Genomic DNA, 25,292 nt, shown 5'->3' with positions numbered 1-25,292 from the left:
GTCTGTCATTAAAGTTGTTGATGAGGCACATCCGATTTCAATAAGAGTACTGTCCTCCTCAAATGATCTAATGCATTTCACAAGAAATGTGATTAGAAAGTGCAATGTGATTTATAACCTGAAACGCTACTATTGACCAACTGACTAATTTCAGCTTAGTGGTAGCTCATTGTAGGATTGGCCAGCTGGACTCTGGTCGACTGGTCTTTGGAAGATTTTAGATGAAAATTAAACGTAAAAGTAACAGAGTAAAACAGTTGTGGTAATGGAAAACGGGTCCACTGAGAGGTGTTACACAGCAGTGTATCAGTGATTCTCACACTTTCATTTTAACTACTAGCTGACAGATGACATTCCAAAAGTGTAGAAGATGTGTATTGAGCCAAGGACCATGCTCAGTCATTGGCTATATTTCACAAAATGAGAAAAAGAAACATGATAAATGTATCAACTTATCAACAAGTCCCCCAAACCATACAAGTAAATAAGCCGTTTGTTGTTCCTAGCCACGATTGACAGGAGCGTCTTATAAATCAGCGCCACTTGCGGTGGCAGGAACTCTAGACCTCCTGTCGAAAACAGAGAATGTAATGGTTGCGGTTCAAAACTGTCGCAACGTCTGGCTATTCCACACAGCATTCCAAGATGGGAGAAAAACATGTTCTGGTTTATTGGCATTTCTTTAAACCAATCACAGTTGTCATGGGTGACGCTAGGTACCGGTCAGAGCCCCGTTGCCGCTGCAAACGTCGGGAAGGAACTTGTTTTGGTGGACAATGCGCACTTTAAAAAGCTGTTTTAGTTGTGCAACAGAAAACTCTGATTTGACAGATATTCTAGCTAGCTGTCTGGATTTACCCTGCAGAGATCTGGGGAGCAGCTAACTTAAGTCCTCATAAATCAACCAGAGTTGGAAAGGCCAGCACAAAGGAAGCCCAAGGCAACGGATATCTAAATCTATCTATCCGGCCTAAATGAGTGAAATCCGGTGGATTTTCCGGTGGCAACAGAGCAGTCCCGGAAGTGGAACTTCAAGGATATAGACTAAATAAAATCTGACATTTAGACACAGCAAGTATGTTGTCTTTCTCTAATTATGACCCTCCGGTTCTCTGTTCCCTCAAAGGTCAACACTGTCACGAAGTCTTTGTCTTTGTCTATGAAAGCTTTGTGCTGATCACTTTGCCTTTCCACGCAAATAACTCAATGCAGTGCTTCCATTGAAAATAATTATTTGTTCTCAGACATTTTATTGTCAAAAATACTGGTGTGATATAATAAATTGGTAGCAGCTCTGCTCCAAGAACCAGAAATACACTTGCACCAGTTCTCCACAGATACTGTACATGGATTGTTTAAAGCTCTAGTTTGACATTTTTGAAGTTCAAACTATTCCTTTACCTATCTGCCTTAATCACATATAAAGGCACATCTTACGCTCTTAACAGAGACCTGATTATTTCAGTACATCGATGAGTGACTTTGTGTATTATTAGCCTCATTCTAACACATTGATGCCCCTCTCTGCTCCTCCTGCTTGCACAGAGAAATATGGAGTGGAGAAAGGGAAAGACGGGTAATAGAGAGCAATAAGGAAGTGATAGAGGCAGAGAGATTTAAAAGGAAAGAGACAGAGTGTGTTTTAAATGGAGGTCAGGAACAGAGTGATATTTAAGGGTCACAGAGCATGAGAGGAAAAGAGTGGAGAGAGGCCGCAATAACACGGTGGATAAAAAGCAAATGGGTGTCTTTGAATATCTTAGTCTATTCCAGCTTTTAGTCTTCTCTTTCTTCTCTTCATTTCAGGGGCTGTTGCAAACCTAGGCAGTAATATGTGTTGTAAAACACATTCATTCTTTTCCCATAAAAAAGAAAAATACATTGTGTACTGTGGGATGTGAACTGTGTTACAAAACGTCTTCATGGCCATGAACACAATACATTTTTACACAAATACGGACTGTTAAAAACAGTTAAAAGAAAGCACCTTGACCGGAGTGAAATCACTTCTTAAGGTGGACCCCCCCCCCCCCCCCCCCCCCCCATGTATTTTGTTAAGTGCACACGCCCTCATTGTCCTTTAATGCTTTCTTAATGTTTCTCGTCCTTTCCTGTTTTTCCCATCAGGACAAGGACTTCTGTCCCAAAGCGCTTTGCAGCTCCACCACCAGGATGCCTATGCAGCAGCTGGTTACCATAGTAACCAAGGGCTGGCAGTTGGGGAATCGATCACAGGCCGCAGCGGGCATGTCGGAGGGGCTGTTCACAGCTACAACCAGGTGCCCTTTTCTTTTTTATACAACTAATCAGAAAGCTTTTTTTCCCTTAAATGTTTTTATTTTTATTTTAAACGTGTCAACATCCCTCCTTCATTTCTTTCTTTGTCCATCGCTCTGCTTTTTTACCCTCCCTCACTTTATTCACATTTCTGCACTACTTCATGCCTCTCCTGCCTCAATCTTTCTCACCCCCATGTCTCTTTCTTTGTCCAACCTTGTCCTCTTCCTCTCCGTCCCCCCCCATCTTTTTCCATCTACATCTATCCTTCTGTCCTTCTCCTTCTGCTTGACCCCTTCTTGTCCTCCCCTCTCTCATATTTCTCCACACTCTGTCCTCACTAGGTGACGTTGAGCCGTGCAGCTGCCCACTTAGTGGGAACTGACTCCCCCTCCCAGTCCCAGAGAGACGTATATGCCCAGCAGGCCCATGGCAGCGCCTTCCACATGCCCACTGAGATCGGCACTGCACCCACTGGACCTCCCATGTATTACTCCTGTGCTACCTTGCCTGCACAGGTACACTACAAATCCCAGAAGACATCTTTTTTCTTTTTTGCCATCTCAGCCATGACAATAGTATGAAAAACTCTGAAAAGACTCGCTACCTTGTTAGCCAGTTCCTGAATGGGCATATGTGTTTAGTGCCGTGAAGCAATTCTTTTTTATATTGCGAGACCTGATATCACGGGATACTTCTTGACGCTTAGTCCAGCAAAAGTTGCAAAGGTTGTTTTCCCGCTCACAGGCACTAGGGTAGAGACGACCACCATTCAACTCGAAAATGACATCTAACCATTCCAATGATTCCAAAGCTGTTTAGTTAAGGTAAATTAAGCTAAAAAACTGCATAGTCCTCCTTTAAAGTTTGTACTCCCTTGCAGTTATAGTTAGCTTGGATTCACAACAAGTACAATATCACGGCAACAAAGCATCAAAACATCCAAAGAAACCTCTCAAATTTCTCCTGCAAAATAAAGCACTTCTCTGCTTTTGATCCATGTGCTCAGTATGCCGAACGCCAATGAATTGCTAAAAAGCTACTTCCAGCAGAGATTCCGAGCTACAAAGGCATAGTGGAAATAGTGTATTTTTATCAGAATATACTGTTGAATAAAGTCCAAGAAGTGGATCTTGCTGCATTAGTAGTTTGATACATTTAGATTTTTTTCTACAGTCCGGATCAGCACTAGAATCCATTGTGAAGGTTAGGTTACATCAGCATTTATCACAACTTTGGTGGTTGATGTTTGTTAGATTAGACAATGGTACAGATGTGTTTCTTGAATTAACTGTGTCTAGTAAGGGACTTAGCTACAACATTTTCACAGCCACGTTCAAAATGCAGTGGCCATTTAATAGAGTCTTGGTGGTGTATTTCTTTAAGAAAACTACAAGGTAACCCCCATGAATTCTTATCATGTCCACACCTTTTTGATCAAGTTTTTCTTCCCAGGCTTAAAAGGAAATTCAAATCCATGATTGTCTTACAGTATATGCAAGTCCCAGGCTACAGAAAAATTCAACCAACACACAAATGCAGCATAGCAGTTACGGCCACCTCCTTTGTGCTTTGTTTGCAGATGTAAAAAATCTGTAAACCACTAAAACAATACTGTAAGATAATTGTTTACTGATCTATTGAGTGAACTTGCATCTCACACATATTTTTCTTGACTACTTCACAACTAAAGTAGTAGTTAAATTTGACTGTTTTGTACTCCTACAAACACATGATAGCTCAGTGTTTACTGCTGTGGTAGCCAAACCGTGCCAGCTCTTCATCTGAGCAACATTACTGCTTTTGTGGTAGCAAGTGAAGAAATAACTTGTCCTGCATCTTTCTTGCTATTAGTTGAATGGGCTTATGAGAGCTGCAGGCAGTTTCTCTTGTTAGGTCTGTCAGCAGGGCAGCCACAATGCACCAAACCTGTATTCAATTCTGGCCTTTTTTGTGATGATTTACTCTTTTATTGCTTCTTCTGCTGCACTGCGATAGATATTGGACTCTGAGTTTGGAGATTTTGAGAACACAGTGTTAATTATGTCTTTGAATTCCTTTAAACGAATTTACCGGCACCGTTCCAATGCATCCTCAGCATCCTCACTTCAGCACATCTTGATGCCACTCATCTAAATTAATGGAGTGTTAAAAATGGCACCTTTTGCTCTGTAACTGCAAGAGCTTACAGATGTATCTCCAGCGTATTTCTCCCGTTGTAGCAAAATGTAGCATGTTTGGAATTCTGAGGGAACTTCATTTGACGGCCCATTGCCCGCAGTCGGGTTTGGTTATTAAAGTTCAGTTGTCCCTTTATGTTTGGCCTGATAACTCCAAGCCCCTTTATCGGGATGTTACCACAGATTAGAGTCTCTGCTCTCTGGTTATCCAGCTCCAGGGGGAGTTGTTCATCTTTCTGAAAATAATGATATGAACAAGAAGAGTGGATGAATATTTAAAGTGAGTGACATTCCCCTTTAATATAGTACAACTCCTCTATTACAGCGTGTGAGCTCCCCTCTGCAGGCGGTGGGATCTCCTACCAAGCTGCAGCGCCTGGGATCTGCCTCCTCTGACATGCCCAGCTACGCCACACTACAGAGGGTGTCTTCGCCAAAACAGTCACCCAGCCGACTTGCCAAGTCCTACAGGTTGGTTCAACTTCAGTCTGACCAGTGGATTTAATAATGGCTTAATGTTTGGAGCATATCACACATAAGAAACAAGACTTTTACTGGTTCCAAAGCACTAAGGAATATATCTGCTGATCAGTACTAATAATGAAACAATTACTTCAACTGGTGCTAAGATTTCTGGGTATAAAAACACCACAGCCTGCAGTCTGTATCACAATACAAAGGCCTTGCTTTTAAACGTATAAGTAATGTTAGACTAGGACTAATACGTACGTAGTTTTTCATTGTACTTTATCATACCTTAGCCTGCCTTGGAATGAAAATGGGCTGAAACCAATTTAAGTAGTGCTGCAACAAGCAGTACAACAGATTTAGCACAAATGTTTTCCTGAATATAGTATAAATGTGGTTGCATGAATAAAGCTAGAACACAGGTCTAGTCTCTGATTAGATTTTAGTGCTACACTTTTCTCAAACATGCAAGAAAGAGAAAATAGGATGGTTGAAATCACAGCAGCAGAAATGTTAGTCCTTAAGATTGATCAAGATCCAAAAATGCTGTACTTCCCATATTGCAACTCAACAGAATATTTTGTATTAGTGCCTCCCTTCATAGAAAACACACACGTCTTGGTGCCACACCCCCAGTGTTTATTGCAGGCTTTCTGTTTTAGTCTTAGGCTGAATAGTACTGCCTACAACTAGTAAACTAATTCCCTAGTTCCCATGTCTGTTATGATATTAGTCTTTAACGGGACTTAGTTTTACATGATTGTGCGGAATGTTCATTCCTGACACAAAAATTTTAATGTGACAAAAATCCCAAATGAAACCGAATTTCCTCCTCCTGCAGCACCTCATCGCCCATCAACATGGTAGCATCTGGTGCCGCTGGCTCCTCCTCCCCCCTTCCTATGGCAGCCTCCCCAGGGGGAAACCACACCTCGTCGCCCATCCACCAGCTGAGCTCAGTGGTGGGTAGCTACGCCACCCTGTCACCCACCAAGCGTATGCTGCATCACATCGGAGCAGACGGTTACAAGATTTCCCACGAGCTGTATGCCAACGCAACCCTGCAAAGGCCTGGTAGCCTGGCAGGTAGAGGTCAAGACACATTTATTATTACCTTTTTTGTATTTGTTTATGTGTGAAATGCATTTTGTCTTGTATCCATTTTTGGGAATAGTCCTGTTTGGCTTACCAGGTCTCATGGCAGTTTGTGAAAAAATCACGTTATTTAATCTATGGAATTGTGTACAATGATACAGAGTTTTTTTTTCGTGTTGCTGAGGACGATTTTTAAAAAAATGTATTCAAATGGGAAGCATGTTTCGTGGTTATAGCGTGATTACAATAGCGAGTATTATTTAATGCCAAAAATCCGTGTAAGGAGGTTGGTTGGGGTGGTGCATGGGTCAAACAACACAGGACTTTCACCTCCTACGCTAAAGCAGCGCTAGCAGCAGAGAGGAGTAGCAATCAGGAAAGTGCTAGTTAACTCCTGTACATAACCTATTTGTACTGTTTGTATTTACTAGATACACAGTTGGTTCCATTACCGCCTGCACTAAACCATTCAGCTGATAGCGCTAACTTGCCCAATGTTTGTCAAAGGGAAAAAAACTTCTGGGGGGTTATTTGGCTCGAGGTGATGGTGCAAAGGACCCCAGGGTGAAATTACTCCAAACCATCTCTTTAACACTTAAGGTTAATGTTAGCCTACCATTAGCTAGCAGCTGGATTAAACAGGATTAAAATGCAAAATGTTGACAGCTAAACGGTCTAAAGGGTGTCTGTATTTCACTGAAGGATTCCAACAGGGGGACATTAAGCAGTGTGCAGCTGCTGTTGTCAGAAAAATAACACAGACTGTTTGTTCACTTGAAACTAGTAAGCCTTGTGGTGGATTAAAAGTTATTGTAAAAAGTTTTAGCACCACTATCGGAGAAAAAACAACAATACCCAACCCAATCTGCAGTACACCCTAGTGATCTGTGTGGACTGTACTTGAAGGGAACTTGGAATTAACAAGGGTCCAACAGCAATATATTTGCCCTTGGTCCCTGAATTAGGCAAATCTGCTCACGGTGGTCGTGGAATGTAAAGTGATCAAAACATAACTGCTTTTTTTTAAATGTGAGTTTTAAGGAGTGATTCAAAGGAAGAGATTGACCTGACCTAAATGTATCTATAGTTATTCATCCACCCACCTTTCTATCCATCTGTAAGTATATCTAACGTCCATTTCAACTGTGTTCCAGGCTCCAGAGGTTCCTACAGCAGCCAGCACAGTCACCTGGGCGCCGAGCTCCGACCCCTGCAGTCTCCTGAACACCACATCGACCCCATCTACGAAGACCGAGTCTACACCAAACCCAACCTTAGAGGACAAGGTAAGCTGACATGGGCATATGAAGGCTTGTTTAAGATGTAAAGGACTTTGTACAACTACAGACTCAACAAAACTGTATCCCAGAATGCAATGGGAGCAGAAAGGAGGTGTTGAGGAGAACCTCTGAGCAGAAAGCAAACATTTCATAGGCAGGAATTACTGTAGTTGTTGGTCCTCATTGCTTATAACTGTTCTATAAAGCATTAGTCAATGACTAATGAACCATTAATAAAGCCTTCAGATGTAACTAATGGATACATTATAAAGGTTACTTAATAGAGTGGCACTGAAAAGGTAGCTGGAGGGGACAGATAGTAACACTTGGAGTTGGTCAGACCGAGACTGTAAACATAGATATGTGCTTCAAATAGTCCAAATTCATAAATAGCTGCAGCATGCTGTAAATTACCCACTGCACCTTCTAAATTTAAAAAGCTGTGAGTAAAACAAGACACTGAATACAAGATGGGTCAAAGAAATACTGTTTATTAGCATACCGAGAGGTAGAACAGTAAAAGTCTGGTTGAGTTAGAAGATGGTGTTTTTTTAAATGATGTTGTATTAAAGGCTGCTGTGCAGAAGGGATTTTCTTGCCCCATCTCATCATGTAGCGCTATTTACCAGATCAGGTAGGCAAATCCAATTGGGGTCTCAATGGCAATTTGTCTCTCAGTCACAGTCTGTTAACTAATTAGTTTCAAGGCTGAAAATTAATCTCAATTAATCCCATGGGCGTTAGCTTGGGTGCTTTGAAATCAAAGCAAATCAACCGTGTCCTAAAATGTTGTCATGTTGTGTGGGAAAATGCATGTTGCTGTCAAGAGAAATACACCCAAAGAATAGAATTTTTTTTTTCACACCTTTTTATCCCAAATATGAGAGAAACATCTTATTAATTAAAGCGTTGGTGATGCTGGCTCCCCGGGCACACTGATAGGTCACTTTGACACATCAAACTAACTCAATCATCTCCAGCTTTGTGTCGGTGAAAGGAAGTCATGACAGCGGCCCTCTGATTGTCAGATTCTTTTCCATCTAGCCTTTTTATTACTGTGAAACATAAAGTAGCTATTGAAGCATGTTTCAAGGTTAATTCAAATAGTTTCAAGATAACAAACAAGCAAGTTGGAAAACAAGCAGATAACACACCTGACTTTGAATCACATCACAACACACACACATTATCACTCAGATGGCAGAAACATTGAAGGCGCTGCTGAATCCATCTGAGGTGAGAGAGTAAGGCAATGAGTGTGGATCTATGTGTGTGTGTGTGTGTGTGTGTACAGAAGGAAGAGGTAGGTGTAGGTGTATTAGTGTATTAGAAGGAAAGAAAGTGTCTCTGTCTATGTATTTAATATAATTTTAGAGTAGAGTGAACCCACCCACCTGTCAGACACTCATCACCATTGTAATTGTAACACACGCCATATCTGCATACACCTGCATGCATGTAGTTGCTGAGGGTCTGACACTCAGGCTCATTAAGCTCCTGTTCTGTCATGCACACAACAAAACACAACACACACACATAAAAACACACACACAAACACACCCACCCACTCACACACAGGACCCAGCCCAACCCAGCCCAGCAGAGCGAGCTGGTGTAAGTCTGTTTACTGTCATGACCAAATTGTTTCCTAGCTGCTGTTTAACAAAAAGACAAATTCTCTCTCTGTTTGAGACTGACAAAGGAAGTTTGTAATTATGTGTTGATGTCTTTCCATCAAGGCTAGACTACCAGCCATAGACTGTGCTGGGGCCCCAAACCCTCACTGTGTGGCAATTAGTTTCCAATTAACTGTAAATACTTGATATACCAGAATATAAACCGGAATTATAGAAGCTTTAAGTAATACTTCAACACAGAGAGTGGAGATTCAGAGGGGGCACATCTCCGAGCATGTTAATCTAGTAACCCTGGTAATCTGGCTATGCTCTTAAGGTCATACCTTATGGTTTAATCGTCATCGCCAAGACTCTTTGCAGGTGCCTGCACATTTTATGTGTTTGTTTACCTCTAGTTTTTGTATGCCTGTTTGATTTCATTGCTTCTCTCTGTTGTTGTTGTTGTTGTTGTTTTTTCAAATTATATTTCTCTACTGATCATTTTGTGAGTCTACCTTTTCAGCTTAAATTATGCCATCTGTTGAGTTTTTACTGGAGTTTGCCATATGTCTTTAAGCCCTAGGTATGAGTGTTTTATTATTTTAATTTTTTTTCTTCCTTCTTCTCTGCTTTTTTCTTCTGTGCTGTTTTATTCCATTGCTGCTGGTGTTGTTGCTTTTTTTCTCCATTGTGTCTATGTGTACGTGCATCCTTATGTTGGCGTTCGTGTTTGGTTTTGATTTCTTCTTGCCCTGCTCCCTGGCCCTCCTCGGCTTCAACAAAACCCAGTGGTGAACCAATTGTACCAAGAGGTCCTCAACTATCTGCTCTTTCCTTACGCTCCTCATCCTGCTTTAGCCCCGCCTTCCCCTGGTGTCGACCCAATCCCCTTGCAGCGAACGGGAAGCCAGAGCGCCACCGCCACCTTCCAGAGAGGCAGCTTCGCCGCAGGAAGTGGGGCAGCTGACTACGCCAACCCATACCGTACTCTGCAGTTCTGCCCGTCCACCGAGTCGCCTTACAGCAAGTCGGGCCCCGCCCTCCCCCCTGAGGCCGTTCTGGGCCGGTCTCCATCAGTGGACAGTATTCAGAAGGACCCAAGGTGAGGAAAAACTTAACATGTATTTATGTTGAATCAGCTCTGGCTGTTTAATAAAGCCCTTTGTTCCTTCGTCCCTTCCCACTTCCTCTGAACCTACTGATGGCCAGATTCACCAAATTAAACATAATTATGCAATTATTATCAATAAACTGGAGACATTAAGATTGAAAGAGAGCAGTCTTCAAAAGAGTGTCAACGTTTCAAAGTGTAACATGGTGACACCAAACAGTTTGGAGAACCTCTAATAAGAATTGACTGTCAGGATTTGACTGATTGAATCTGGGCTTTAGTATGAGGAACACATCACGCCACATTTTTCACTGTCCTTTCTAGTTTTCCTGGTGTTGGGGCTTGTTCACACTGCCGTATAAAGGCCTGCGCACACCTCTTGGTCCAATTTATAAGTTTGCTTTCGCTATCAGGAGTGGAATGCCTTTCTATCAGTGACAGTCAGTCGCATTCTGTGCATTGGGTTAACACAGTTAATGCGGAAAGTACATGAAGTCTACATTTAGACCAAGAGAGCGCTGTCTACGAACAAGGGTGTGAGAGAGAGAGAGAGAGAGCGAGAGAGTGAGTGAGCGAGAGAGAGACAGTGACAGACAGACAGACAGACAGACAGACAGATAGACAGACAAGAAAAGAGTAAGAGGGAGACACGGACAGTGGAATAGCTGTTTTTTTCATAATTTTGTCCTACTTACAATCAAGTTTGAATCACTATTCCATTTGTGTCTTGGATTTTTCTTTTTTAGCCTCTTTTTTTCTGACTAATGACTGCATGGGCATAATATCACAGCTAGAAGCTGCCTCGTTACAAAATTTACTTCAATGTAATATCTCTAATAGAAATAGAAGTCCCTTTGTGCTAAATTGCTTATTGTACATTAACATTTGGAAGCACAAGGACATCTTTCTGTGTCGTAAGGATAAGTGACTTTTGTTGTTGTTGGCATTGCTCTTTCTTTCACCCATTGTCCAAGTGTTTATTTCTTTGTGCACATTGCACTCACTTTGTCTGTTTGTTCAATCTTGAGCTCCAGCATCATTGTTGTGTAGCTTCCAGCATCCACACATCTGCACTGCTACATTCAAAGGACTGACTTGTGATGCATGGCATTTTGCTCTACCTTCACAACATGCACAGTCAGTGCTTGCCCTGTATGAATGAGACAGTGCTATTCGAGTAGCTTGTTGTCCAAATTACGTTAAAGGGAGGGTCCCTTTAACTTTAGATTATATTTATACATTCCTGCAGCTGTCAAGTTTTAATGTTAAAAGCTTACTAAACTGCTGTTTGAGAGGAATTGTTTGAAAAGGCCTTTTCATATTCCTAATATTTGTTTAAACAACTCCTGTAAAGAGACCAAAACTAACAAAGTGTTAATCCATCTCTCAGAGCTTTTCGGCTTCCCTACCGTGTCTGTGGCACAGAGCCTCAAGACCATTTGTCTTTCTGCTGAAGACACATTTCAAACAATGAAATTGTTTTTCATTGTTTGCTTTTTTGGTCTGCTGATGAACCCGCATTTGGTACTCTAGTTGGTCTTTACAGCAACAGGACAGTGAATGTGAGTTTCAGATGTACGTCAGAAACCGGAGGTCTTTGGCAAAGAGGAACAAGACATACACGGTTTTGGTAATAAGATCCAATTATATTTTTGGTTTTGGTCTTTTCATGGGATTTATCTTCAACAAGAAAAATGTAGACTGTCACCAGCGTTTAAACAACAGTGTTTATCCTTTAAACAACCACACCCAGTTTGTCGGATATTGTCCAATTGGTTACGTAGCTCTTAAGTGCTAACACCACAATAATTCAAAGTACAATAGCCACAAGTCTTACTTGGGCATAATCTATGTGTATTTCATGATTGAGTTATCAGAAACTAGCAGCATATTAAGAAGACTGAACTTTTAATGACTAAATTCTTGGATTAAAAAAATATAATTAAAATTAATACAGAGTATATAACTGTAGCTTCAGTTTTTTATTAAAACAATTTCAAGTGAGCAACCATTAATCTCCACTTGCCACCTCAGTAATGCTAGAAAAAGTAGTTGCTAAATACACACACACATATATATATATATAGATAGATATTTAAATATTGTTTAAATTGAACCTACACATAACAGGCTTAACAGCTTAGCTTGTCATTTACTCGCCATTTAGCTTTACTGGTACAAGTCCTGCTTTTCAGAGATAAGAGCTAGTCATTTTCAATCACACCGAGATATTCAAATGAATTACACATGGTGGATTTTGCCATCTATGATCAACAGCCTTGTTGACTAACCAGTCAACCATGTAATAACTTGATGCATTTAAAAAAGGATGACACCGATGAGAGAAGAGGCATTGTTTAAATAAATGACATATATATGGTTTAACAAGGACATTAGGTCTGTAGTATGGTATGTACTCTGCACAAGACCTTGTAAACTCACAGGTAAACCTGGTTGTTTTTAACCTAGGGTTAATCCGATTTTCTGCTCGCTGTCTGAAAGTACAGTGATAATTGGCTGTGAGTATCTGAAGGTTTCGAACATACTCTTGCACTATGCAGCACCAGCCATGACCTAAACCTCCAATTTGGTGTATGAATGTGCAAAGAACAAGGCAGCACCCAGTTTGTTTGATCACGCGACCCTCTCTTTACCTGACATATCCACCATCTCCCCACCACCCGCTCTAAATGCATGTACTTCACCCTGCCCACCTGCTCCACCATTGCCTGATAACCAAATGTTGAGAGAGAAAGACTAGTCTAGTCGCTACATAATGATTTCTATTTACTAATCATCACTATTATGACGGTTATTGAATAATTTGTTGCCAGACAGCCAACAAATACATCTCTCTTGTTTCTCTCTGCCTGTCCCCCCTCGATAGGTACGACCCTGAATTCCTTGTGTGGAATCAAAATCAAGCCGAGCAAAGAATGACAAAGTAATCCAACTATTTATTTATACATATTCTGTCTATCTATCTTACCTTTGTCTCATTCACTGAATCTTTCCATCTTCTCTATATGACACTATCCAGATGTTAATGTTAACGGCCACATGCCATCTCCCATTTGTATTGTCACCCATTTAGTGCTTTATAAAACAAAGAATCACTTTTATTTTAGCATCATAAATTGTAGACTACATCTAGTGCTGGCTTTCAAGAGCACTTTGCATTTAATTATGCTATAACATTAGAATGGCATCCTCTGAGACCTGAAAACATTAAGAAAGCAGTTAAAAAAACAATCAAATCAGTTTTAAGGTACATGACTAATTGAATTAACTAATTTGAAATTACTGATCTCTTATTTCCAAATTGTAAATTGTTTTTAGATTGTAAATATTACTCATTCTCTCCTTTTGGCTATCCATAGATCCCTCCATCCATTCATTTATATCTGTTGAATCATTCATTTGTCTCCATTTTCTGTCCTGGCGATATCTGAATTTGCTCTGTAGCTATTGTATTCATGTAGATGCCCAGTTTAAAACGCAACTGGGACAAACTACATTTTCGTAGTTTGTCCCAGTTTTTTGTTGCTGCTTATTGACTAATTTTAGCGGAAGTGTGGTTGAACTTGTCTGTGAATCATTATCATTAATCAATATTTTCAAACCAATAAAACTGTTACATAAGCTGAGAATACTGGCAAGACACATAATATTAGCTGACAATACAGGCACAACTGGCAGAAAAATTAGCCAACAATAGTAGGCCTACTAGAAAAACAACATTACAATATTGGTAGAAACACAGCATTAGCTAACAATAAATACTGAATGAGTCATAACATTAGCTAGCAATGTCAGAAACATACTATTAGACGTAACATTAGCTAACAATATTCGCAGAAACATAACATTAGCTAACAACAAATGCTGGCAGAGACACAACGTTAGCTAACAAAACTAACAGATGAAGCAATGGGATTTGTGGTAGTACAGCAGAGACACAACATAACTTAACAATGTCTGAAAAATAACATTAACCAACAATACTAGCAGAGACATAACATTAGCAAACAATATTTGCAGAAACATAACATTGGCTAACAGTACTAGCACAGACGTAACTTTAGCTAACAACACCTAGATGAAACAAGACATAAGCTAACAATACTAGCAGAGAAATACATTTTTCTAACAATACTGGCAGATATAAAACATTTCTAAAATAAATGTTGCTTTGTTATGAAACAGGTCATGCAGCAAAACCAATTTCTGAGGAAGTGATTTAGGCAACGAAAAGGATATATGTTTTACCAATCAGGAACTCTATTTTTTTCATTTTCCGGGCTGGGTGCAGGCTGTTTATGAAAAGGCTGAAATACACTTCTTTATTCCATTTGTATTTGACATGATCAGTTTTTTGTTATTCATTTATGAAAATTGTAATCAATGACATTGTAGTTTTTGATCAAAGGTAACTAATAATTTTAGTCAGGTTTTAGTTGTTGTATTGGAAAAAAGGTTGTTTACAAAGGTTTTTTACATTGTTTTCAAAATTAACACTGTTTCAAAGTTTCCTCTAATGTCTCTGATGAAATGGAGTGGATAGACTATGTGGAGAAAGAAATCAGCCTTGTAAAGAGATGATAACTGGAAGTGTGGCCATTTCCAACCGCCTTAAGCTGGCTCCTTTATGGTACCTTTATCCTGTGTGTCAGCTGAGTTGTGTAGCTACACACTGGCACAATCTTGCAAATCATGTGCGCTACTGTGGAGACAGCCTCTTATGTACTCCAATGCGTTTCCCCCTTCAGGCTGCCAATAATTTATGGAAACGTTTCCACTAACAAAAAGAAAGATTTTGTGCTAGACAGGATCCGACCGGATCATGAAAATGCCTCTTTTTATTTCATGCTCATGAGCCCAGTAAGAATCTCTGATCCATATTCAGTCACAGGGTTGAGATGGACTCCATGTGGTGTGTATTTCTCTGCTTTGCCTGACATCTCCTGACCTTTCGTTCATCTCTTCCAGCCTCAGTGGGCCAGTCAGTCAGCCATGCCATTACACCCTCAAACGCACACACACGCTGTCTGGGCAACACAAACATATACACACACTTTTCTTTTTCGTTCTCTAATTTTCTCTTTGCCTCAGTCTCTCTTTGTATTTCTATTCATTCATTTTCTCACTCTAACCTCAGTCCCACATTGAGGACAAGGTGGGTTTAAAATATAACTGGTTTTGATTGAACTGATTGGGTTTGTTGTTCAGTTTTTATATTTTAAATATTATGAAACTGAAATCTATTCTATGAATGCACAGTATTTCACTGGTGCTTCCTCAATGCAATAAAGTTTCCTGTGAAAAAAGACAATTTTACAGTGCAAATGTTAAGAGTTAAAACAGAAATTTCTGGATCTATAAGTTTGCAGACCTTTTGTTCTGTACGATTCAGTTACCTTGAGGCAGCCAGTCCTGTTAAAAGTCTACAAAAGAAGTAGAACAGAAGGTTGCTCTTGACAACAGAATACATTTGAAAATCCTCAGTAGCCAGTTAGCAATCATCAGTTACTAAAAAAATGTGTTTATTCAACAGTCCAATACCAGCAATTTGAACTGTGGATATAGATTAAATACTTGTTTAACTTGACAGGCTATGTTAAATGTTTTACACCCATTTAAACCAAAGTTTCAAAATAAAAGCATGGTAAAGAAATTCTAAAAAAATAGACTTATCCCTGTTGGTCTGTTGCTGCTTGTCTGAGGTCTGTATGTTTTGTGATACCAACCAATGCAGCACTGGGTTAGGGTATTTCATTATCTACATGTTATGCTTTCCTGTAAATGCACTGTAATGTTTTGTTGTAATTTTAGCCACGTTTTTAAGTTGTTGGAGGTCTCACTTAAACGTGAGTACAGTGAGTCAGCATCCTTATTTGAACTTATTTTTTACTTCCTTTATTCCTTCCTCCTTTCTTCGTCTTATGTCAATTCACTCACCAAGTTGACCCTACTTGTCTGTATTTCTGTCCGTCTATCGGGGAATGAGTCATCAATTTCACCCCACCACCACCACCACCACCCCAGCAGTCGTCAATGGTGGCAACCCACACAAATATATCAACGACACAAATGGCGTAGTTCGCCTTCTGGTTTCAAAGTGCTCTATTCCCCAAAAAAACCTGACTCACAGGAAATTCCTTTCAGCCCGCTATCACAGTGCTCATCATCTGCCTGCAGCCCTCACATTACAGCGCCTCGCCCTGCTTTCTGAATACATAATTCATAGACTGTTTCTTTATTTACCGGGTTTAATTGTTGGTTTGCCTGCATCCAGTATTGTGGTGTAAATGTTTTGGCTGTGGTTGACTTGATCGCACAGAAACACACACTCCCACACCTAGACAAGTGGTGAGGTGAGATAGCCCACCTGGCTGGTTGGGAACAAAGAGTGGATTGACAGTTTGTCAGTACTTTGTCCCAGTCCACTGGGTCCACATTTGAAACATTAGGCTCCCTTGGGGGGTTTCATAGTCACACACAGATACACACATGCACACTTACATATGCCAGATGCACATTTTTGTGAGAGGAAATTACTCACTAAATATCTTTCTCACACATAAAATTATACACCTCTTTTAGATCCTTTACCAATGCTCCTTTCCTTCTTGACAGTATTTCCCTCTGTTCATTTTGGCTCATTCCGCATACTACTGTCAGTACACTGCTAATGTCCACTGACCGCTTACTGTCGTAGAGCCCACTTTCGATGGTTAGTATTGTCCCAAAAGGAACACTTGTCAAAACACTTACCGGCTCCGCTCGCCGCCTTTCAAAATCTGACGAAAATCTATTAAACTGACTTTTGTCGATCAGAAAAACAGACACATCCGGCAACTGTATGACCTATTTCTCGCTCAAGATGTCAGTAACACATTCCGGTGAACTATTTTCATAAAATACGAGATCGTAATCCGAATGAGCTGCCTTGATGCTCAGTTTTGAAAACCAGGAGAAGCCAGACCCACATGACGCGGTTGTCAAATCAGCTGCTGGTTGATGTCCCTGGTCGCTCCCCTTTGCGTTTTGTATTTAAGATTGCGCACATTTAGTGCGAGCAGGGTCCATCGTTCCACACTAACTTTTTGCTAAACTCCACACAGAGCCGCTAAAAAATAGCCGTGCGAGAGAAAACTCAAAATGATCAGTCTAGCTAGTTTTCTAGCTAGTTTCAATTAATCCTGCAGAGATCTGAGGAACAGTTAACCATAGTCCTTACAAATCCACCGGATTTAAAATTACAACACTAAGAAAGCGGAAGGAAACGGAATATACGCATCCGGCGGAATGCAGCACCGGAAGGAAGTGGAACGCCAAGGATATAGACAATTAAACTAGTGACTGCCAACTGTGGCCTGGCTTTGTGAACCTTTTTATTTATTTTCTGAGGCCACATTTTTTTATTATGATTATATTTGCTGATAAAGATAAGCTAGTTATATCACCTGTGAAGTTTCAAGGGATGTGAGGGAGGATAAATAGACTGGAAATAGGCTCCACTTTTCAGGCTAAATATCTTTTGTAATTATCTATGGTCACTCAAGGGCCATGGAAATCACCAATACACACACAGAAGTCATGTTTTCCAGCAGTGCTATTTAAATATTTTGCATATTGTTTTCCTAACTCCAACACTAAGACATTATTCAAATATTGCCCAAGTGCACAATTTTGCCTTGAAGTTCACAGATGGCTCAGTAGTGTTTGCTCATCCTGCTGTGATGTGTAAGCAGAGTGTGTGGGACTGGGAGCACCATACCCCCCTGTGATCCCTTGTCTCTGGAACGAGAGAAACGCACATACACACATTGAAAGAGAGAGAGAAATGCTGAGTAAAAAGTAGCGCAGCTTCAGGCTAGAGTTAGTGAATGAATGATCCATTATAGTACTCTTTTCTGGAGCGGGCACACAGGCGAGAAAGACAATAAAGGAAGAAAGTCTCTCCTTTTCATTTAGTTTCACTGCAACTGTAAGTAGATTAATTTTAGAGCGTCCAAAAACACTTGTTGTGTGTGTGTGTGTGTGTGTGTGTGTGTGTGTGTGTGTGTGTGTGTGTGTGTGTGTGTGTGTGTGCGTGTGTGCTTGCGCCCCCGGGAAGCATCACAGCCAGAGGCCTTGGGTTGAGTTTGATCCGCTGTGATGTGTCGCTGTCTCTCCGGGGCCACAACTATTCTAGTCCCTGGCTCTGTCATTGTGTGTGTGTTCTGTTTGTGTATGTTTGTGTTTATTTCTCACCTAGTCAAAGCTCCTGTCATTTCAACATGTCATTTCAACATGTGTGTGCACAGTGGTGTTTTTTCCTGTTCTGGTGCTCTGAAGCATACTTGTATGTTTTTTATAAGTGTGTGTGTGTGTGGTGTCAAATATTCTGTGCCAGAACTGTCCATTCTATTGTATGCATAAAGTACCACTTGTGTGTGTGTCTATGTGCTTTCTTGTTTGTGTGTGTGCATTTGTGTCTGCAGGCACATGAGGGTGGGCCTCACTTTGACCTCACACTTCTAGAAGAAGACTGAGAGATAGAACAATGGGCGCAATGAGAAAAAAAGAAAGAGAGTGAGAGTATAATCATTATTGTAGAGTGCTACTAGAAGTGCCACTTTGGTCTTCAAGTAGTGGTTACCCCTTAGCCACTGATGTGCCGGTAACATCACTGTGGGATGTTTTGATCAGTAATGGACCTAAAGCTTGATCGCAACCTCATTTCACCAATTTAGTAGTTGCATCTTTTGAGAAAAGGATGGAGAAAACATCAGTGTTAATAGACTCATTTGAAATCTTCCTGTGAGCAGTTTGTCCTCTTGTAGTTAAAACAATTACAGAGTTTATGAGTTAAGTGGATATCCCTGATAATTCTGAATCTAGAGAGGTGTTTACTGCACCATGACGTGGTCAACTTGAACTCAAGCTTCATTGTTCACCCTTAGTTATAAACAGAACTTCAATTGTGCTGTCATTTGTTGTACTGCTAGCAGGCTGGGATTTTCCAGGGGGATGCATGGGATTTACCCTGTTATGTCTTATATATCCCAGAATTATTTTTACCCCCGGTGGGGACAAAAAGACTTACCAAAGTGATCAATGCTACTTTACCTGATAATATTATAGACCTAAAATTTTTTGGGGCGTTTTCAGCCTTTCTTTTGATAGGACAACACAAGACATCTAAGGGGAGAGAGAGGGCGAATGACATGCAGCAAAGAGTTGCATGTCGGAGTCAAACCCTGGCCCGCTGCATCGAGGAGTAAATCTCTATACATGGGTGCCTGCTCTTCCAACTGAGCAATCCAAGAACCCCCAAAAAATAGAAGGATTTTAAATTAGGTAAAGCACTTTAATGTGAACACATAGTGTCATAGAACGAAATAATCAGAGCGGCAGTTGCTGGTTGTATTCAGCCACCACAGAGTTCCGGTACACCGGCTACGGAGTGTATTGGCGGCAGTGGCAGTTTAACCACCACTAGGTGAGGGCGAGCCAGCTACAGGCGCCATAAGATAACGCTCCTTTCAGGGGTCATGGTAGGGAAGTTTAGCCAGAAAAAGTGAGCGTCATGTGGCGGGCCAAGTAGCACTAACTCCATGGTATTGGAAAGGGGCTTTAATTCTTGCATGTTTTGTTTTGTTGTGCGTGATCACATGCCCACCCTCTGCTTTTTTCACAAAATGCACCTTGACTATTAGTAACATTTGCCATGATTTAGCAGAACAGAGACACTGATAAATAAGCAGGCTTCGCAGCAAGACGCCCAACACACTAACTGATCGAGGCAACTTTAGAGCAGCAACTCCTGTGGTCTGCGAAGTAAAATTATTGTTTTTGTCAAAGGAGTATGGTGGCTTTGAAGAGAGCATATGGATATAATGGTGTCAGTTCCCATTCGGTAAGGGCTGTCTGATAGCAAGGTAAAGCGGTAAAAATATTCGTAGTATAGCGTACACTTAAACTGATATTGATTTTTGTTTTCTGCCCCCGTCCACAGCAGTACATTGCTTAGCTTCTGTGTCAGTACTCCTGCCTACTTCTCCAAACTATCTAGCCTGTACCACTGTAGAAAATACACTGAATATGGATAAGTACCTCTTTTAATCTCACTTTATTTTCACAATACCACAACATAAAATACTCTATTACACTTAACATGCTCTAAATCTCATTTTGTCTTTTTGTAAAAGTACTGAAGTATTACTGTATTCATAAGCTGATCCTACTGTATGTTTTGTATGTAAAATATCAATTTGTAAATCAACTTCAGTAACTATAGTTGTTAATATTTGCAGGCAAGAAAAGGATAAAATGAAATGTACTGAAGTGTAAGTACAACAATGCATAAAAATGTATTCACGTTAAGTACCGTTTTTTTTAAACCCTTACGATTCACCAAACGATTACATATTTCTCTGATAAATGAAGCTTTCTGGTTTACTAGTTATTAAAGAAGCTTCATATCTACAGGCGTTGTTCTTGCTAGTGTCCCACTTTCTAATTACAATGTATAAACAAAAATAAAAAAAACATACACACACATCTGACAGCTCGTTCAGCCATAACGTTCGATTTATTATCGGCCAATTAACCCACAGGGTGACCTCAACAAGGTTATGTCATCTCTGATCATATTTATGGAGGCGTATGCTACTGTACTGTATGTCTATCGCACCATTATGTACATTATGCAAATGTTGCATGCATGTTCGTATAGGAAATTGCCTGGAGCAAGGTGGGAATAGAAAAAGAGAGAGACATTATGTAAGACAAGAAAGTAAAAAAAAAACACTAAAGAAAAGCAAATTGTTGAAGAGAGAGTGGACTTAGAGTAAAGTGAGAGTGAGAAAAAATAACCTTTGAAACATTTCTCTGTTCAATTTCCCCATTTTCTAAGCAATGGGTTTATCCCATTGCCCCATTATGAAACTCAGAGACAAAAGCTTTCTAATCTTGGCTCTTCTGCATACCCTTTGATGGCTGGGCGTGTTGGCAAGTCAATGGGTGTGTATGTGTGTGTGTGTTTGACTGCTATCTGAGTGTGCTGCATTGTGTGTGTGTGTGTGTGTGTGTGTGTGTGTGTGTGTGTGTGTGTGTGTGTGTGTGTGTGTGTGTGTGTGTGTGCTTGCCTGCTCTGTACTGAGTTATCCTACGGCGCTCAGTGGTGTGTATGTGTGTTTATATCTGTGCTATCCGGAGATTGTATGTTTATGTTAAATTAGACTGAGCTGAAATTATGTCCACAGGGATGCTGCATCAAGAATAAGATACATCAAAAAGAGAAGCGGGTTCTATATAAGAGCAGAGCAAACCGGGCTTCTATATGCGGCCCAAGCCTCTCACAACTCTGAGAAAACAAAAACAAACGTGGAGAATGTATCAAAGGCAAAGTAATGGCTATTTTAGCCAACTTAATATCCATGGATATCCCTACTTTTATAAACAGCAATGTTAATTAATGACATGTGGGAATAAAACGTAGTGCCCCCCCGCCTCCCCAAAAAATGGGAAAGAAAAGATCCAGCCCCAGTTTGAACTGGTCCATATGCTATTGTGGGCAGAAAACGTGATATTTTGTTGCTGTTGGCGACAGATAATCTACATCGATAAGCCCCACCTCCCTCGTCTCCCTTGATCCCTCACCATGACTTCATTCTCTCACATCATATCTTTCTCACGTTAATCATCTGTGTATCTTCTTTCACACACCCTCACACACAGGATAGGACAGGACACACAGTATAGGGTTGGTGTGTGTGTGTGTGCGTTTGTGTGTGTGTGTGTGTGTGTGTGTTTGTGTGTGTGTGCGTCTTTGCGTCTTTGCCTAGAGCATGCCTTTAGGCAAAAGCACTCGTAGGTTAAATGTTGAAGCTGAAGATGTTGGGGCAGTTAAAAGAAATGATTCATCACAGCAGGGGGAAGCTCTTAAGGTGTAGTACCTCAGCTCTCTACCTCAGTATGAGCTTTAATGACGTCAGACAATGGCTTTCGTAAAAAGGGCAGGCTTGTGGCTGGTGTTTCAGTTCAAGAGTGTTGTTGGATGGGGTTGAGGTCAGGGCTTGTGCAAAGTACAAAGACAACAAAATGCAGTTTGCGTCTAGCCAGAAGTACAAAAAAGCATAAAAGTGCTATGTGATATACAAAGTATAGACAGGTCGTGCATGGGCAGGAGAAGACATATATTGCAGTGTTATAAGATCAGAATAAATATGGCTATGTATATTCATGTGAACAATGAACATTGTATAGGAACAATGTATGAACAACATGTATAGATATGTTCAATGTAGTAGCAGTGACATTATAATAGTACTAAGAATAATATAATAATATATGTGGACCAGTGTGTGAGCAAACTCACTGTATAGCTTGGTGTGTCCTCACTATCATATCTTCTCCAACCACTGGCAGACAGTAAATACAAAGTTAAATTAAAACAGAAAATAAACATACAAATCTCTGTATTTATTGTATTCCTAACCTTGCCTTCTGTCTGTCTTTCTTTTTCTCTGGTGAGCATTTTAAATCAGACTTACAGTGGGAAGTCAAGCTGCCTAGCAACGGGTTCAGCCACATGCACTCACATACACACAAACCTATCTCTGCACACATGACAACATTCTGTGTTATCTTTTTTGTGTCTCTGCAGGGAGTTTGGCTGGAGGGATCCAGAGCTGCCGGAGGTGATCCAGATGTTGCAACATCAGTTTCCATCAGTCCAGTCTAACGCTGCTGCCTACCTCCAGCACCTGTGCTTTGGAGACAACAAGATCAAATCTGAGGTATTGATCTCTAAAGAGAAACCACACCAAGAGATAGGGCTTTCAGAAAGAGGATTGAATTGAACATTGCTTGACCCTAACTCACCCATCTGCCTTCACACACACACACACACACACACACACACACACACACACATGCATACCTTGGGTCAGAGAATTTATTCAAAACGCACACACGAAAAATACTTTCCCACTATTTCCTCTAGTATGAAGATAGGAATGCAGAAAATGCTGCAATGTTTGATTTTTTTCTGCTGAAGTTCAGCTGAACATTGTTTTTGGAAAGTTACGCTGCTGTTGAGTTTTTTAAAATGGGATAGTTCAGTGCTTTAAATACCACAGGCGGAATTCCAGGGGAGAAGGGTTCTTAACAAAGAGTGAGTGGGTGTTTTTGATGGTCATGCAACAGACCAATGGAGAAATGATACAACAACAACATTTCCACAGTGCTTTTGCCACAGGGTCCGTGAGCCAGTCGCAATGATGTAATCACACAGGTTTGCAGGTGTGCATGTACGAAAGCAAGGACTGAAGAACCATGCAGGGGGTCTTTCACATCTGGAAATATTAATCAAGCAACATGCAACATATATTTTATATAACATAAATGCCATAAATATGCACATACTGTAAAAAAAATCCTTGGTTAACAAATTCAGATAACCTGATACCATATTACGAATCAATATTAATATTAATGTAAGCAACAGATTTATAAGCAATACTTGAATTAATAAAGAATTTTCTTACAATTAACCCAACATTTACTTTAGTCCCGCATGTTCTGCCTAATATGAAAAAGTTAATACAACTCTGCAACTCCAACAACTCTCCAAGTTATTGTTTGGACCTGAGGGGGAGTTGGTAGAAATTCTCCCAGTTGGGAACTCAATTTTTTAGGATATTCCGACATCACATGAATGCTGAGCTCCACCAAACTATATTTTTGATGGTATTAACTCCTTAATAATTACTCTTAACCCAACTCTGAGTACAGCCCTGTTCCTTGCAGTCTATCTTTCTGTCCTTAAGAGAACTCACCACTCGTCTCTGAGAAAACTGTCCCGTTTGTCTCTTCAATGTCAACTCCATTCAACTCATTTCCAACTCATTAATCGCTATGGAGACGATGGATTTGAGGGAAAACAAAGTTCTTCAAACAGCACTCAGCCAACAGGCATTAAGGACAGAGTGCGAGAGAGACGGATGAGAAAGATGACTGATGTTGAAATTGTGTTGAAGAATGAAGTATGCCAGTATTTAAAGCAGGGCTGCTAAAACTACAACCTACAGGCCAGATTGTTTTTCGCCCTTGAGAGAGGCCTAACTGGTGAAATAATAGACGAGAGGCTGAGGGATATGTGGTCTACTGCCGGTTCAGTCTCCGAGCACTGGATGCACTGTAAAGCTGTTATATGCTTGATTTATTCTGTTGTGATTTTCATGTAAACTTTGCCATATAACATATTTTAGGCAAATCCTATTCTGAAATCTCCGGTTTCAACAGTTTTTTCCTAATCTCTGCTAAATCTTATGCCACTCTAAGCCAGCCTTCTATGATTGGTCATCTGCTCCAAGAAGTTTGGACTGGAGTGGGTTTTTAAACCACTGCAGTGTTAACATTGTCACATGTAACTAGCTACATAATAACGGCATTAAAATATCTCATGGTGGCTGCCAGTGTCGTCAAATTCTCCCGAATTCCAGGTCACATTACTCCTGAAACATTTTTTGTTTATGTATTATTTGGTTTAAAACCTTTTGAATGTACAAATGGCTGCTATACTCTAGTCTATTTGCTAGCTAACTGCTGTCCACTGCTAACAATAGTCGCTACTTGGCTAACGGCAGTAAACAATATCATCTGGTCTGCCATTGTTGTTAAATTCTCCCCAATTCCAGGTCGCATTACTGCCCGAAACATGTCCTATTGGGTACTTCTTGGTTCAGAAGCCTATATCTGCGATTTTGACGGTAGAAAGTGCTGCTTTGTCCCACTACAATCTAACGGTAGCATACTGCTAACTATTAAGCAGCCAGCTAACGCTACATGGTAACGCAACATAGCTGTAATCTTGGCTGATTCTTGTAATTTCTCCCCAAACTCCTTTCACTTCACTGCTAGGACATGTCCGGTTGTGTAAAACTTGTTTTAGAAGCCTTTATTGGTGATTTTTCACAGAACAAAGTCCTGCTATATAATTTGTTCGAGTAGCTCCAGCTTCAACTAGTGAAACACTAAGTGGAGGCTCCGGAGTTTACAGGAAGTACGCTGATCAATCAATGCAGGCTGGTCTTTTTCAGGAAGAGGTTTAATGTGATGGGAGCTCAGGTCCCGTCACCGGGATGTAAACTCGCCGTTTTTCGGAAGTGCTGACTTCTCTCATAAATTGCAAAAGAAATATGGCCTTCTGATGGCATTTCAACATTTCATGAAATTATGATGACTTATTTCTATAAATCTATGTATGTACTTC

At 40.5% G+C, this 25,292-nt stretch overlaps 1 protein-coding gene and 1 long non-coding RNA gene across 19 annotated transcripts in view; one reads left to right on the top strand and one right to left on the bottom strand.

Moving 5' to 3' along the window:
- Window positions 1-25,292, top strand: part of ctnnd2b (catenin (cadherin-associated protein), delta 2b) — a 140,072-nt gene that overhangs the window by 80,176 nt on the left and 34,604 nt on the right. For 6 of the 18 annotated variants that reach the window (XM_034887606.1, XM_034887604.1, XM_034887617.1 and 3 more), the window contains 8 exons: window positions 2,128-2,279; window positions 2,622-2,795; window positions 4,783-4,928; window positions 5,767-6,017; window positions 7,175-7,306; window positions 9,706-10,018; window positions 12,915-12,971; window positions 22,683-22,815. In XM_034887606.1, coding sequence (XP_034743497.1) covers window positions 2,128-2,279; window positions 2,622-2,795; window positions 4,783-4,928; window positions 5,767-6,017; window positions 7,175-7,306; window positions 9,706-10,018; window positions 12,915-12,971; window positions 22,683-22,815 — 1,358 coding nt within the window. The remainder of the gene's footprint in view (window positions 1-2,127; window positions 2,280-2,621; window positions 2,796-4,782; window positions 4,929-5,766; window positions 6,018-7,174; window positions 7,307-9,705; window positions 10,019-12,914; window positions 12,972-22,682; window positions 22,816-25,292) is intronic. The other 12 variants (XM_034887620.1, XM_034887615.1, XM_034887613.1 and 9 more) reach the window with 5 other exon arrangements.
- Window positions 6,674-15,520, bottom strand: LOC117954108. Its single transcript, XR_004658742.1, has 3 exons — window positions 15,510-15,520; window positions 8,779-8,785; window positions 6,674-6,885 (listed from the first exon to the last, which is right to left on the bottom strand). It is a non-coding gene; the product is annotated as an uncharacterized LOC117954108 (long non-coding RNA).

The sequence above is a fragment of the Etheostoma cragini genome, chromosome 12 (genome assembly GCF_013103735.1).
Source record: "Etheostoma cragini isolate CJK2018 chromosome 12, CSU_Ecrag_1.0, whole genome shotgun sequence".
NCBI lineage: Eukaryota > Metazoa > Chordata > Actinopteri > Perciformes > Percidae > Etheostoma > Etheostoma cragini.
The sequence above is the reverse complement of the archived record's forward strand: the minus strand, read 5'-3'. Positions and strand labels throughout refer to the sequence as shown.